Source organism: Citrus sinensis, chromosome 8 (assembly GCF_022201045.2).
Source record: "Citrus sinensis cultivar Valencia sweet orange chromosome 8, DVS_A1.0, whole genome shotgun sequence".
NCBI lineage: Eukaryota > Viridiplantae > Streptophyta > Magnoliopsida > Sapindales > Rutaceae > Citrus > Citrus sinensis.
Window position 1 is genome coordinate 25,562,482 of NC_068563.1, and position 13,980 is coordinate 25,576,461.

A 13,980-nucleotide genomic window follows, 5' to 3' on the forward strand; every position below is an offset into this window, starting at 1 on the left:
TTATAAAAGCAGGCTCAAAAAGGACAGAAGCAATAAGTTAAGATGGAGTGTTTGAAGAAAAGTCTAGCAGCCATACAACCACATTAATGGAGAAATGGGTGAGGTGAGGAGGCTTGTCGCCAAGCACGGCATAATGGTGCAATTCTATTGTCTAAGGCATGTTCCGTATTGAAATACTATAGTTTTTAAGTTGAAGTTATTGTGAAAAAAAATTTATAATTATGAAATAAAAGTTAATAGAGTGTAATAAATATAATTTTTAAATAATAATTTTGATAAAATTAATAAATATATAATAGATTTTCATCTTACAAATACAAAATTAAATTAATTTAACTTATAAGGTATAACAATTAGTGTTTATTAAACACTTTAGCACTGTCCAATCCTAAACCGAAGCAGGGCTAGAGTCTATAACGGGTCCAATGATCTGCTTCCGAATATTATAAAACAAAGAAAAAGGAAATTTCCCCACTAATACACATAGATGAATTCAAACTCTTTCCTACATGTATGAGCATAATCAACATTAATGGACAATTAATATTCCTAAATTCAATTTTATTAACACGTGTAGCTAAAATACAATTATAGTTGACAACTATAATGTATTATACATCATCATATTTACATTTTAAAATATATTGATGTATGCATATGCACTAGAGACATCTAAACTGTACCCCAAAAGAAATACAAAATAGTTACTATAAGCAACAGCAAAACGCAGGAAAGGCCAGAGCAATAATCGATGGTGACAAGAGGCACAACTTGAGAGTATTGAGTCCAAAAATGGACGGAATTATCCCACAAGAGAGACTATGACTTAAGAAACTTTATTGACTGAACATTTGTGTCACATGATTTGGTCCTCCGCAGTCAGCAATGCCATACGGAGCCACCTGCCCCAGCTATTGCCTCCACTACTTTATTTCATGCGTGTCATCTTCTGGGCTGATTGTATTTGTGGCGCTACCAAATTTAATGAAATATGGATATTGCCTCCACTAGATGGTCTATGTCGCGGTCTTTAATTATTAGTATACATGTACAAGGTAAGATGATTTGAGCAAATAATTTGAGGAATCTCTTTCATAATTGAACATTTCTACCCACCACCTTCGTTCTAATTATAATCATCATCCGGTATAAGAAATCGATTACTTGTTGATTTGCATAAAGAAAAAAGAGATAAAAGATTATTATTGTTATCATTATTATTTTGAAATAAGGTGTTATGCGTTTGTTCGTACCCAAATTTGATATTCAGTTGATATGCGATTATATTTGTTCATGTACTCACTTGTGCATGAGTTTGAATCTAATACTATATAGAATATTTATGGAATTAGGTTATACAAAATAACTTCATCAATATAACTTATGTGACGTTTGTTTTTTTATTTGAAATTTAAATAAATCTGAATTAGTCTGAATTCTAAATAGAGTTAAATTTTTAAATCTGAATGACATATTTATTTATTTATTTTGTCTGAATAACTAAAAATAAATATTAAGTTGTTTACTTTTTTAACTTAAAAAATCCGAAAACTAATATTTCTACATTTATGCCCCTACAAATTATAATGTTAAATAAATAATAAACATCTTAAAGAATATAAATAAGGTAACATAAATCATATTCAATTGAGTACAACTCTTTAATATTTTATATCATTTATGTTAATCAATCTTATTATAGTTTGTGATTTTTTTATTAAGAAAAATATTCATAAAAAATTATGAAGATAAATAATGTTAATTTGAACAAAATAAAAAGATAAAAGCAATAATAGTCTATCACAAGTTATATACACATGGGTAATAATGCTAATTATTAAATTTTATTTAGCTAAGGATAAAAATTAATTAATTAAATATGGATATTTTGAAAAATATCTTTTAATGATAGCATTCAAACTTTTTAGATTAAGTAAAAAGCTAAAAAAAATTAGTTTAATAACTTAATTACTGAAAATCTACATTAAGTTGAAAAAATAAACTGACTTAATGACTTAACTAACTAAAGTTAAGTCAATTATGTCATTAAGTAAAAAAAAAAAAAACAGCCCCTTAGTCTACATTATAAAAAACTAATTTTGTAATTTCCAAATATATCAGGAAATTTTGTTTCAAATATATGTGTTTCATTTCTAGAAACAAGTCAAATGAAGAGAATCTCAATTTAAATAAATATTATGAAATAGGAGAATATTGGACAAAATGGTGGATAAACATAAATGGAACAATTAACTATAGTCAAATTGCGTATATAGTGTTTAATAAGCCATTAGTGTCCAAATGTGGCAACATAAATTAACAATTAAAAAACTCTTGTCTTGTAGTGTAATTAAGCATTTTCTAATGCCAACCCAATGCCTTTCTCAATTTTTGTTGATTATTTGATGGAACGTTTCTTGTTCAAGTTATCAGAAAGTCTAAATCTCCATATATCATGCTATTTAATTCGACTACTAGAAGCAAGACAAATATCGTTAATCGTTAACTTCTAATTAATGTTATCTTATCAAGCCACGTTATGAAATAGACCATTTGTTGGAGCCCATTTACCGACTACTAAGTAATAATGATATGCTTTATTCCCAATGGTTAACGTTCGAGTAGTCCTTAGGTTAAGTATGTTCTATATTTTGAAAATATCTCAACATATATTTGTTTAGTTGCTTTTGAATATGTGACAATCTTATCCTTTTTTTTTACAACAATGTCCTTATTATAATTTTTCGAGACATTAATTAATTAATTTATAAAAAAAATTAATTAACAAATTAACCAATAATTATTTATTAGTAAATTAATCAATAATTATTAATATGAACGAACATGCATTTTTCATACTCCAACAACAATCTTCTAATTATTTGCCCCCAAGGTCGTGGTCGGGTTGGTAACAACATAAAGTTTGTAGCAACTGACTATCTGGATTTGAGCCTTGGTGGAGGTAAAAGAAAAATAAAATTATTTGGGTTTGACCCACCCCCTTACCTTTAAAAAAAACTTCTAATTATCTAAAATAAATTAATACTAACTAACTTAAAATAATGTTTAATACCCTTGCAATTATAATCTTACTAATAATTATTTATAAAAATTTAATTTGCTAAATTAGTCCTAGTAGTAAAATAACAAAAAATTACATTTATTTTTCTTTACTTTTAAAGTTAATTTGTTAATTAATTTTTTTATAAATAAATAAATAAATTTCCTCAAGAATATTATTGAAAAGGTATCATTGTAAAAAAAAAAGGAAAAAGTAATGGTATGGGTATCATATATTTAACAATGAGGGGTTTCTTGAGATATTTTTTAAAATATAAAGATCAAATAGATAATTAAATTAAAATATAGAAACTAATAAGTACTTACTCTATTTACTTTAAGTGTGGAGTAATGCTACACATCCCAAATTTTTTATCTCAAAAAGTTATCCCAAATGATGTGTCATTTTATCAATTGATTGGTGAGATAATACAATTAATTCACTTGGATCTTGACCCACCCCATTAACGTGTTTATTTTGTCTTGAAATTAAAATCAAAATGAGCTAATGAGTTGTTACAAGTTATGAAAACGTTCTTTAATTAACTATTGTCATAATTATAATTTTGTATTTTGATAATTGTGATTATTATTATTATTGTTGTTAATATATTATTATTATTATTATTATTTAACATTAATATTATTAGTTATAATATTTTTATCATTAATATACTGCTACTAATAATAATAATAATATAATCAAAATGATCATCGTCGCCGTCATCAACAACAGTAACAAATTATCATTGTCGTCGACATCATCATTATCATCACATCATAATTGGTGGCGGGTGGTGACTCAAGAGCTGCTACTGCTGTTGTTTCGACGATGGCTGGTGCTGGCTCAATGCGACCACCATTGGCAGTGGCTTGACGCCATAATTGCTGCTACGAATTGGATTAGCTAGAGATGAAATGTGGGTTTTAGTTTGATTTTCATCATTTTTTATTTTTAAATTATATTTAAATACAAGATAAAATGGAAATTAGGGGTAAAAAAATCATTCTCGAAAATGGGTTTTATTCTCAATCCCTCTTGGGAATCAAAACTTTGGAAATAATTCCCTAATTTATGGGTACCACACGATTTTCTTTTCAATTCCAAGTCTTGATTTTGTAAGTAAACACAATATTAATTCCGATTTCAGAATTCCATTCCAATTTGCTAGTAAATAAACACACCATAACGGTAACAGTAAAAGCTGAAACATGAGAGGAGAAAATGTTATTCTCCCTCGGAGAAATAATCCCATGAGAATTGGTACAGATTGTTTTCACCAGATTTATTGCCGAAATAGTGAATTTCCACGAGCGCCGCTCTTTTTGTTTAATATTATATTACAATTTGCTAGTAATAATTACTATAAAGAAAATAGGTCAAAATTCTGCTTAGATAGCTTTATTAAGACAGAACTTGAATGTTTGGATTAAAATCTCCCTCTTAATGTTAAAAAAAGAAGAAGATATTTCACACGATACACACCTTCAAGCATGCAAATTGTGCTATATTAAAACGAATTCAGTCTTAAAAAAAAAAAAAGAAGTAAATTCACTTAAAAGTTCATCACAATAACATATATCTATAATGAACAGTTAAGGCGAGTGGCTATCTTACAGCATTTATAGGTGCGTCCCAGCAAAACAAGTGATTGGAGGTTGATTTAAGTGGGCCTATTACTCCATTTTGTAAAGGACCTATACCTTACTTACTGATGATGTAAGATAGCAAAAGATAGCTAACTCTACAGTTAAGTAGCGTCTTATAATAAAGGGTTATAAGACAAATCCTAGGATAAGATAACTCCATTTTGACAGTGAAATAATTTCTTATTTATATTAGTGGTCCGTGTTCTATCCGCGTTAGAAACCACGATAAGTAATTTAACTCCTAATTATCTCATTCTATTACTCTTACGTGTTTTTTATGGTAATCGATTTTAACTTTTTTTATGACAATGATCTTTTTCAGCAATCGTTCATTAGTGTTAACGGGCTTCTTTAAATGTTTAGTATTTAACATTATGGCAGGTTCAACCCCTGAGGCTTGTAGGGGTTTAATTTAATTTTTTTTTCTCCAAACTTGAGTGAAATAAGTATTTCTTCTATAAGCGGAGTTTGTCAGCAGTACTATATAAGATGTGATGTAAACTGATCTCAGTGATCATATTTCAAAAGATTAAAATTTGAACGGTATTATATAAAATGTGATGTAACTTAGTCTCTGTAATTATATAATTATAAATATCATGAAAAAAAAAGTGACGGGTTTCCTATGTGAATATGTGATGTGATATTATATGTAATAAAAAATTATAATTGCTGAAATATCTTGGAAGCCATTCGTAATCAGTCAATTAAATTATAGTATCCCTTTTTTCATAGTGAGTGGTTGATTTTGCATAGTGTTATCATGCATTCCAAGGCAACCGCAGAGACAAGTAAAATAATTTTAGTGTTTTTGTCTCAATTGCGATGTTTGCTCATCACGCGGGCTAGTCTTATTTTTTTTTTTTAATTTCAATATTCCATTAATCTCGTAATTTGAATTACTAATAAAATAATTAATACACGGCAAAGGCAACGCATTAGAAGATTCGAGGTAACAACTTGACATACATGCCATGTTAATATTATATCACAACTTGTCGTCATGTCATTTTATCTTGTAGTCTAATAGTGATGGAGTCCACAAATTTCAAAAGGGGGAATAGAAATTTCGTGTCCGCGGAGAATGTGAAAATGAAAATAAAGAATGAGTTGATATTTTTATATTTAAATAAAATTAAAATTTTATTTTTTATACCTGATTTAAATTATTATTACTATTGCTGTTTCTATTATTAATTATAATTACTATAATAAATAAAACAATTATAATAATATTATTAATTACAATAATAATAATATTTAATAATATAATAATATAATAATATTTGTCATTATTTTATTATATAATAATAATTATTATTATAGTAAAGATAGTTGTTTTTTATTTTGTTAATAAAAAATATAATTCTAACTGAGGGTATTTTAATAATTTGCAACAGTCAATTCTAATTACTAGATAAAGTAAACATATCAACAACAATACAACTCATTCTAACTTTAATTCAGCTCTTATAAATAATTTATTTTGATTTCTATTATTCATTCCGGCTGTAGTCCAATCTCATTTTAATCTATTCCGGCTAATATCCATTCCGATTATGAAGAAATAAAAGGAAAGTATTAAGAATTTCAATAAATTTTAGATCATATATCTCCATAAATTATAAGAATTTCCAAAAAAATCCACTTCTTGTCCGTAATTTAACTTTTCGTATTCTAGCAATTAAATTATTGAAACTAACTCAAAATTAGAAACTTTCATTTCTCCTAATTTAAATTCTCGAACTTTCTTGTTTGCCTTTTTAATATTTTCTAGTGTCTTCAATATTTATCGCATATTTTTCTCTGATCATTTATGGAATATATATATATATAGAAACCGTCATTATTGCACTCCCCAAGGCCCTGTGCAATCCGGTCCACAAAATATATAAAAAAATAATAATAGATTAATTAAAAATTAGATTCATTATTTTCTGTTAGCTAAATTTGTCCAAATTATTATGCCTTTATACCGATTACCGAGAGTTGAATCATTCACAGTCTCAGCTCAGCGGTCCCATCACTGGACGTCTCTGATTTACTTTCCCGCCACCGCAAAGTAACCTACCGCCGTCAGATCCTCGTAAAGCGCACCGCACGATCGTGTGAAGTCACGTGATCCACGCGTGGCTCTACGCAGATCTACTTTTTTCAGTCTCTGGTTAAAATCCCATATCGAAAGCAAGACAAAATGAATAATTGCTGACTCGACGTCATTCTACATGTTTGACGGGACTCAGAATCTCCAGTGGGCCACATGGCATCTTCTCATTGCGCACAAGACTAATTATCTTTATATATCCGCCGCATGGCGATTTGGTTCTGTTACTCTGAAAGTGGCCTGCGCCGAAAAGCCAATTACCTTTCAACACGTGTTACTCCGGAATTAACTTCATCACGCGGTTGAAAGATCGTTCAAAATCAGCTGCCTAACCGGAAATAACCGTCGGCGATTTTAATGACACGTGCCGAACATGTGACGTTTTAAATTTCATGGGTTATTTTTAGGGACCTCCCCTGAGGTTTTACGTATTAACACTCAGATGAAATGTATTGATATATTTACAGATACTTCCCTCCTCGTTAGTATAAAATATGTACGGTGTTAGTATAAAAGGGTAAACATGTAAATACATACTTTAATTTAAAAAATAATTTAAAGTGAACCTCGATGTTTAAGAAATCTTGAATGTTATACCTTATTAACCAGATTTGGGAAATAACCACCAGACAAAAGAAAGCCACCAACGCACTTGTCTCTCTCTTTCACACACTTATCTTTCTCTTTCACATAGGCAAAAACTCAATAGTCAACACCATAAGCAAAAGCCAAACATCCACTTATCTTTCTATTTCACAAAAGCAAAAACCCAATACCATTGCCGATCTTTTTTTCTAAAGCTGTGAAGAAATCAAGATTAAAAAAGATTTTACCTTTAAATTTTGGTGTTGGCTCAAGTCTTCCATAATGGCGTCGACCGAGAAGAAGCTGAAGGATGGGAAGAAATCCCGGAGGAAGCCGCCTCTGGCGAGAAGAAAAAGAAGCGCGTGAAGAAGAGCATCAAGGCGTACAAGATCTACATCTTCAAAGTCTTAAACCAAATCTATCTTGATATCAGAATCTTAAGCAAGGCCATGGGAATCATGAACAGATTCATCAACGATATTTTCGAGAAGCTTGCTTGGGAAGCTTCAAGGCTGGCGAGGTACAAAAAGAAGCCGACGATTACATCTTGGGAAATTCAGACCATTGTGAGACTTGGTACTTACTGGTGAGCTGGCCAAACACGTTGTTTCCGAGGGTACCAAGGCTATTACTAAGTTTGCTTCTTTCTAAATGAAGTTTGCTGCATTCGTTAGTGGATTTGGGTGCTGTATGAGTTGTTTAGTTAGTGATTTGGGCTTTGAATTTTACTAGATGAAGACTTTTTTTTTTTGGGTGGGTTTTTAAGGTTTGTTTGGATGTACTTGAAATTGGGATTTGACCTGGGTGATGTGCATGTTCATTATGTGAGAAAATGAAAATGAAATATGATTTCTAAATTGTTTTGTTGGTTCTTTACTGAGTTGTGATTAGATATTGTAAAATTCTCTTAAGTGAAATAACTGCTTTTTTTTTTTAATAGGTGATATAAATTGCTTTACATGGAGGATTATGTTGGTCTATTAAACGTTTTGTAATTCCAGTAATCTTATTGTCATCGGTTCTCAAAGCTTTGTTTAATAATTTATTATTTTGGCAGGAAGGATATTTTAATAATTTAAACAGTCTATTAACAGTCAATGTAACGGGAAACTAACGACAGGGGAACTACCTATAATTACATCAATACATTTCATCTGAGTGTTAATACGTGAAACCTCAGGGGAGGTCCCTAAAAATAACCCTAAATTTCATTTCACAGCCGCCTTTAGGCTGGCCAAGTTTGTCTACAAAACGGCTCATACTTGCAAACAACTCCACGCAAATACTGGAAACTGCTAAACCAATCAACATACGCCCACGTGTCAAACTGCAGTTACCCATTACCGAACCCCACCCCTCTCGCGCATTTTAGCACAAAGCAGTTAAAACCTTCGAGGCTTTAAAACCGAAACCACAAAAATGATCCACGATACCAATCCCATCCACCGGCAATAGCGAGTTCTTTCGAACACAACAAAGCACTCGCCGTCACAGCAACCGGATATACTCGGTCAGCTCAACGAAAAATCAATGCACTTTCTTATCTACTCCGTCATATAAATTTGTTGCCAGGCTCCCCTCGATTCTCCATTCGCCTCTTCATCGTTCAAATCTTCTAAGCTTTTTGCCCTGGTGTTTAGTGTGTATTTACGACTGTACCACCCGACTTATATGTTAGCTTCCGGTGACTGGGAACCTGAGAGCCTCAGCTCCTCTCCAGCTCTCGGTTTCCCCCGCCTCTGGTTCTTCCGTTACCGCCGCTTGAGATAACAGGTTAAAGCAAAATCAAGAACTAAATAGAATTTTCATCAGCTTTTTTTTTTATTACAATAAGGTTATTTGCATATTTGATGCCGAATACTAAGAGTCACCGGAGAGGAGTACAGGAATCGAGCCGGAGAGCAAGGTTATCGGAGAAATCGTCGTCGTTTCACGGGGGAATCCCGGCCACTATGCAGACGGATCAGAAGGAGCTCAGAAGGCCGAAGACTTTACCGGATTTGCTTCAAGATCGTAGCTTTGTCTGTCTGTCACCGGAATCGAGGCCGAAGAAGCTGACGAAGCTGTTGTTGAACGTCACGGTTCAAGGAAGCGTCGGTGCATTACACGTGATAATGTCGCCGGAAAATACCGTCGCCGATCTTGCTGCCGCCGCCGTCAAGCAGTACATCAAAGAATGCCGCCGGCCGATCTTGCCGACCACCGATCCCTCCGGCTTCGACCTCCATTACTCTCAGTTTTGCTTGGAAAGTAAGAGTCACATCAAACCATTTTATCTCTGACCGCTAATTTGTATGCTGAGAAATATCAGGACACGCGTATGGTGGAGGTTGATGGAATTAAAAATTATTTAATTTTGTTTTGTTTAGGTTTGGGGAGAGAGGAGAAGCTGATGGAGTTGGGGTCCAGGAACTTCTTTTTATGTCCCAAAAAGCCGGTGAAAGACGGCTGCAGCAACAGCAGCGACGGAACGACATCGTCTTCATCGACGTGTTCGAAAGAAGCGGAAAAGGCTAGTAAAACGGTGATTCCTTGGCTTAAATTCATGGATTTCTTGTTGTAACTGGATTCATTCCGTTGCCATTTGCCGTTCCGTTGGCGGTTAAGTTAGTTATTTGCTCTATGTTGTTCATATCTGTGGCTTGCTGGAAAAAAAAGGTTGAATTAATTAGCTGTGGTAATTAGGATTATTAATATTATTATTATTATTTTCTTGAAGAAATTAGAAAAAGCATTCAAAAATTGGAAATGCTTTGTATAAAGCTTAAATGTAATAGATAGAGTAAATTTCCTTATCATCATCAGAATATGTACAGTTTGAAGTTTACTTTCTTTTTGTTTATCGAGTTCGGTCCTAAATGCCGAATTCATATGTCAGAAGGTTGTTCACCAGAAGCGTATTGTTCTTTCCAATGGACTTTTGATGATGTAACGTAATGGGAGCAGCTTCCTTTTCAATGTAAGAATAATAATTTCGGTCACGTCATCATTGAATTGATGATTTCCATTGGTCTTAGTAAAATTCTGACCGTAAATAGACCACCCTATCCGTAGAATATAATTATAGAAAATTTACTTTTCTTAAAAAAAAAATAAATTTTAGAGAATTAATTAATTAAATTTATCTTAATATATTAATGATTAAATTATTTTATTTTATTAAGAGTGCTCGAGCCTAAATTTATATTTTGATTATTTTTACCCTTATAAGATAAAAAGTATAAAAAGTTTAATTTAATTTTTTAATTTTTAATACAAAATTAACTATTTTTAAATGATGTGTTAGTATTATTTTATTAGTATAATTATTATTTTTTAATTAAATTAACATAATATCTTTAAAGTACAATAGTTATTTAAATTATTAAATTTATGTTATTTACATGTAGAGTATTAAAAATTATTAGATATTATTTATATATGCTAAATCGAAGTACAAAATTAAATATCCAAACTATTAGGTATAAGAACATACGATTATTCATTTTATACCATAATGGTATAATATACAAATAAAATTTAGGTTAAGGTAACTTGAATGGTTAAAAGATGGTCAAAGAAGCTTAACTAAGAAAAAAATTACAAGAAAATTTTAATTTATTAATCATCAAAATTTTATTGTTAATTTATATTTATGAAAAATAATTTACATAAATAGTAGGGTAAAAATATCTCCGATGATAGTAAAATATCAGCAATAATTGTAATTTTAATATCACGTAAGTGAAGATGACGTCCACGATGAAATCATCTCACAAAGCAGTACGGCTATCATTGTCAATCGGCAACTGCTATCCTCTCTCAATTTCTTTTGACAAATGCCTTTTGATCATTTCTTGTCAAGGGATAAGCATATACAAATCAATGACGAACATGGTAAAGTGGAAAGAATCATTTTTCCACTTGCGGTCCAATAAATGATCAATCATGGCAAAGTTTTCCTATTCGTTACTGAAATATCGACCAATGAATGACATGGCATATTGCCCGCATTCTCTCCTAATATTAATAATATATATAATCGGTAATTTTTTTATACTCTCTCCAATAAATTGATGGTTGCGTTTGGGATTGAGGTTGAGTAGTTGTAACTTAAAAATTATAGTATTAAAGTGTTTGATAAACACTAACTGTTGTAACTTTTAAGCTATCTTGATATGATTTTTCATTTGTATAATACAAAATCTATTATATTTTTAACAATTTTATCAAAATTATTATTTAAAATTTACATTTAATATATATTATTAACTTTTGTTTCATAATTACAGTTTTTTTTCATAACAGCTGTAACTTTTAAGCAACAGCACCTCAATCCCAAACGCACCTGATATCACTGTCTTCATTATTCAATGTTTCGATCTCACACTCTTTAGTTGGTATTTCGCGTTACTCTTCACTAGTCGTGGGTTATTTTCCTTAAGATTATTTTGGTTTATTTTCTTCTTTTTTTATAAGAAATAAAAACTTTCATTCATTTAACGAGGTGAATACATTCGTGATTTCTGTTGGGAATGAACCCAACCAAACAATAGTGGTTAAATAATCAAAAGCTATTAATTCCAAGGTCTTGTAATGCGATTATGTTGGTCTATTAATAAATTATAATTTTAACTTTACCGTAATTTAAATCTTACAATTATGAAATTCTGCGATGTATGTATTTACAAGATATATGCCATATTTCAAATAAATTTTTTTATTATTAAATTTGACAATAACTTAATTTCCTTCATTTTTATTTTCTTCCCTTCTTATGTGAGTAGGATTCGAACCCTCCGTCCATTGATTTTGAAATAAGAAATTTTGTTTTTAGAAAATGAAAACCTGCTGACGTGATTTTTTTTTTTTTAGAAAATGAAATTGTATTGTTTCATGTGGACTTGGAATTTCGGAGTCTACATCACAAATTTATTTTTATAAGAGAAGCTGGCCTTCATGTTCCTTACTTTTATTATTTAAGTTCTAATTTTTTTAATTACCCCACTTAAATTTTTTAATTAACCGACATTAAAATTGTTATAGAAAAAACTCAATTTTTGTTATCTTTTATTGTTATATTATTATTGTTAGTGTTGATGTCCTGTTTGTTTAAAAAAAAAAACTCTCATTTATCATTCAATTTAAAATAATAGAGTTAGAGATGTAATGGATAACTAAAGTAAGAATAGGAATGGAAGCGATAAAAATATGAAAAATTAAGGGCCTTAGAATCATTCTCCATTATTATTATTATTTTGGAAAAACAATTCATACATTGATAAGGAATTTTGAAAAAAAAAATCCAGAGAAAAATTTATTATCTAATTCAATATAACTCAGAAATATTAAAAATTAAAATATTTGATGAGTAGATGGCGAATCGACCTCTTCAGGTAGGAGCTCTTTTTTTTTTGGGGAAAAAAAACCCTTAACCTTAACATAAAGATACCGAAGAAGTCTAAAATAGGAACTCTGAAAAAACAATAATTATTCTAATTGTTAGGTGCCCTATCACGTATATGATTGGACTTGGATGTAATATTTTCACGTATTGATTTCATCATTATTAATAAACGAAATAATTATTGATAATAATATTAAATTCGATATATACCATAGAATTTCCATTCGTATAACTTTAAAAGGTTTTATTTATTAGTTTATAGTATTCAATTCGAATTAATCAAAACATTTATTTTTAATTTACTTAACTGAATAACTGATCAAAATGCATAAAAATAAAATGAGATCGAAGAATTGGATAATGATTTTGATTGAATCGTAATTGGGCTTTGAGGCCTAAGATCTTAGAGCTTGATTCCTCGAGCTCAATGCACCAAAAAGGGCCGGGCTAATAATACAACAAGCCGGCCGTTGTACACCAACCCATTTATTTGAAAATTGTCGGCAGCTGCAGTTTTTGTTGTGTAATGAGGAATTTGAAAAATTGATCAGCGGAAAATTTATTATCAAATTCCAATTCAACACGCGCAAAATACTAAGAATATTATTTATTGTTATTATCTTTTCCACTTAGCATAATGATACCACCAACCCATTTATTTTAAAAAACAATAATGCTGTATTAAGTAAGCATTGTATCACACTTAATAGGAGCTTCTTGAAGCAAATAGAGGAAAATGACAGATTCATCCATGAATTGATCACAAACAAGCTTTGCTCAACATTTTGCTTTTTGTGGACTTGGGAATCTACATCACAAACTTTTTGGTGGGGGGGGGGGGATGTTTTATTTTTTGTCATTATCTTTTCAGCTTAGCCTAATGATACCACGAACCCATTTGTTTATAAAAATAATAATGCTATATTAAGTAATCATTGATCACTCTTAAAAAAACTTTAGGGTTACAAAGGGAGTTTTAATAGGAGTTTTGTTGAAGCAAATAGAGGAAAATGACAGATTCATTCATGAGTGGATCACAAAGGTCAAATCAATTGCATTTGGGCTTTTAAGCTGGTGCGTTTACTTCATAAAATGAGAATGGGGTGGAATGAGAATGTGCTGGGAATGAAAATGTACTGAAATATCATTAATGTGTTTACTTGATAAAATAAATGGGAATGATAATTAATTTACC

At 30.5% G+C, this 13,980-nt stretch overlaps 1 protein-coding gene across 2 annotated transcripts; it reads left to right on the plus strand.

Annotated features, from left to right (window-relative positions):
- The first annotated feature begins 8,829 nt into the window (after window positions 1–8,829).
- Window positions 8,830–10,380, plus strand: LOC102620132 (uncharacterized protein At4g22758). 2 transcript variants are annotated; one of them, XM_006471353.4, is made up of 3 exons: window positions 8,834–9,172; window positions 9,286–9,649; window positions 9,769–10,380. In XM_006471353.4, the coding sequence occupies exons 2-3, from the start codon at window positions 9,352–9,354 to the stop codon at window positions 9,960–9,962; spliced, it is 492 nt and encodes a 163-aa protein (XP_006471416.1). In that variant the 5' UTR covers window positions 8,834–9,172; window positions 9,286–9,351; the 3' UTR covers window positions 9,963–10,380. The 2 variants fall into 2 exon arrangements, with proteins under 2 accessions (XP_006471415.1, XP_006471416.1); XM_006471352.4 differs by having other exon boundaries at window positions 8,830–9,649.
- Window positions 10,381–13,980: the final 3,600 nt, after the last annotated feature.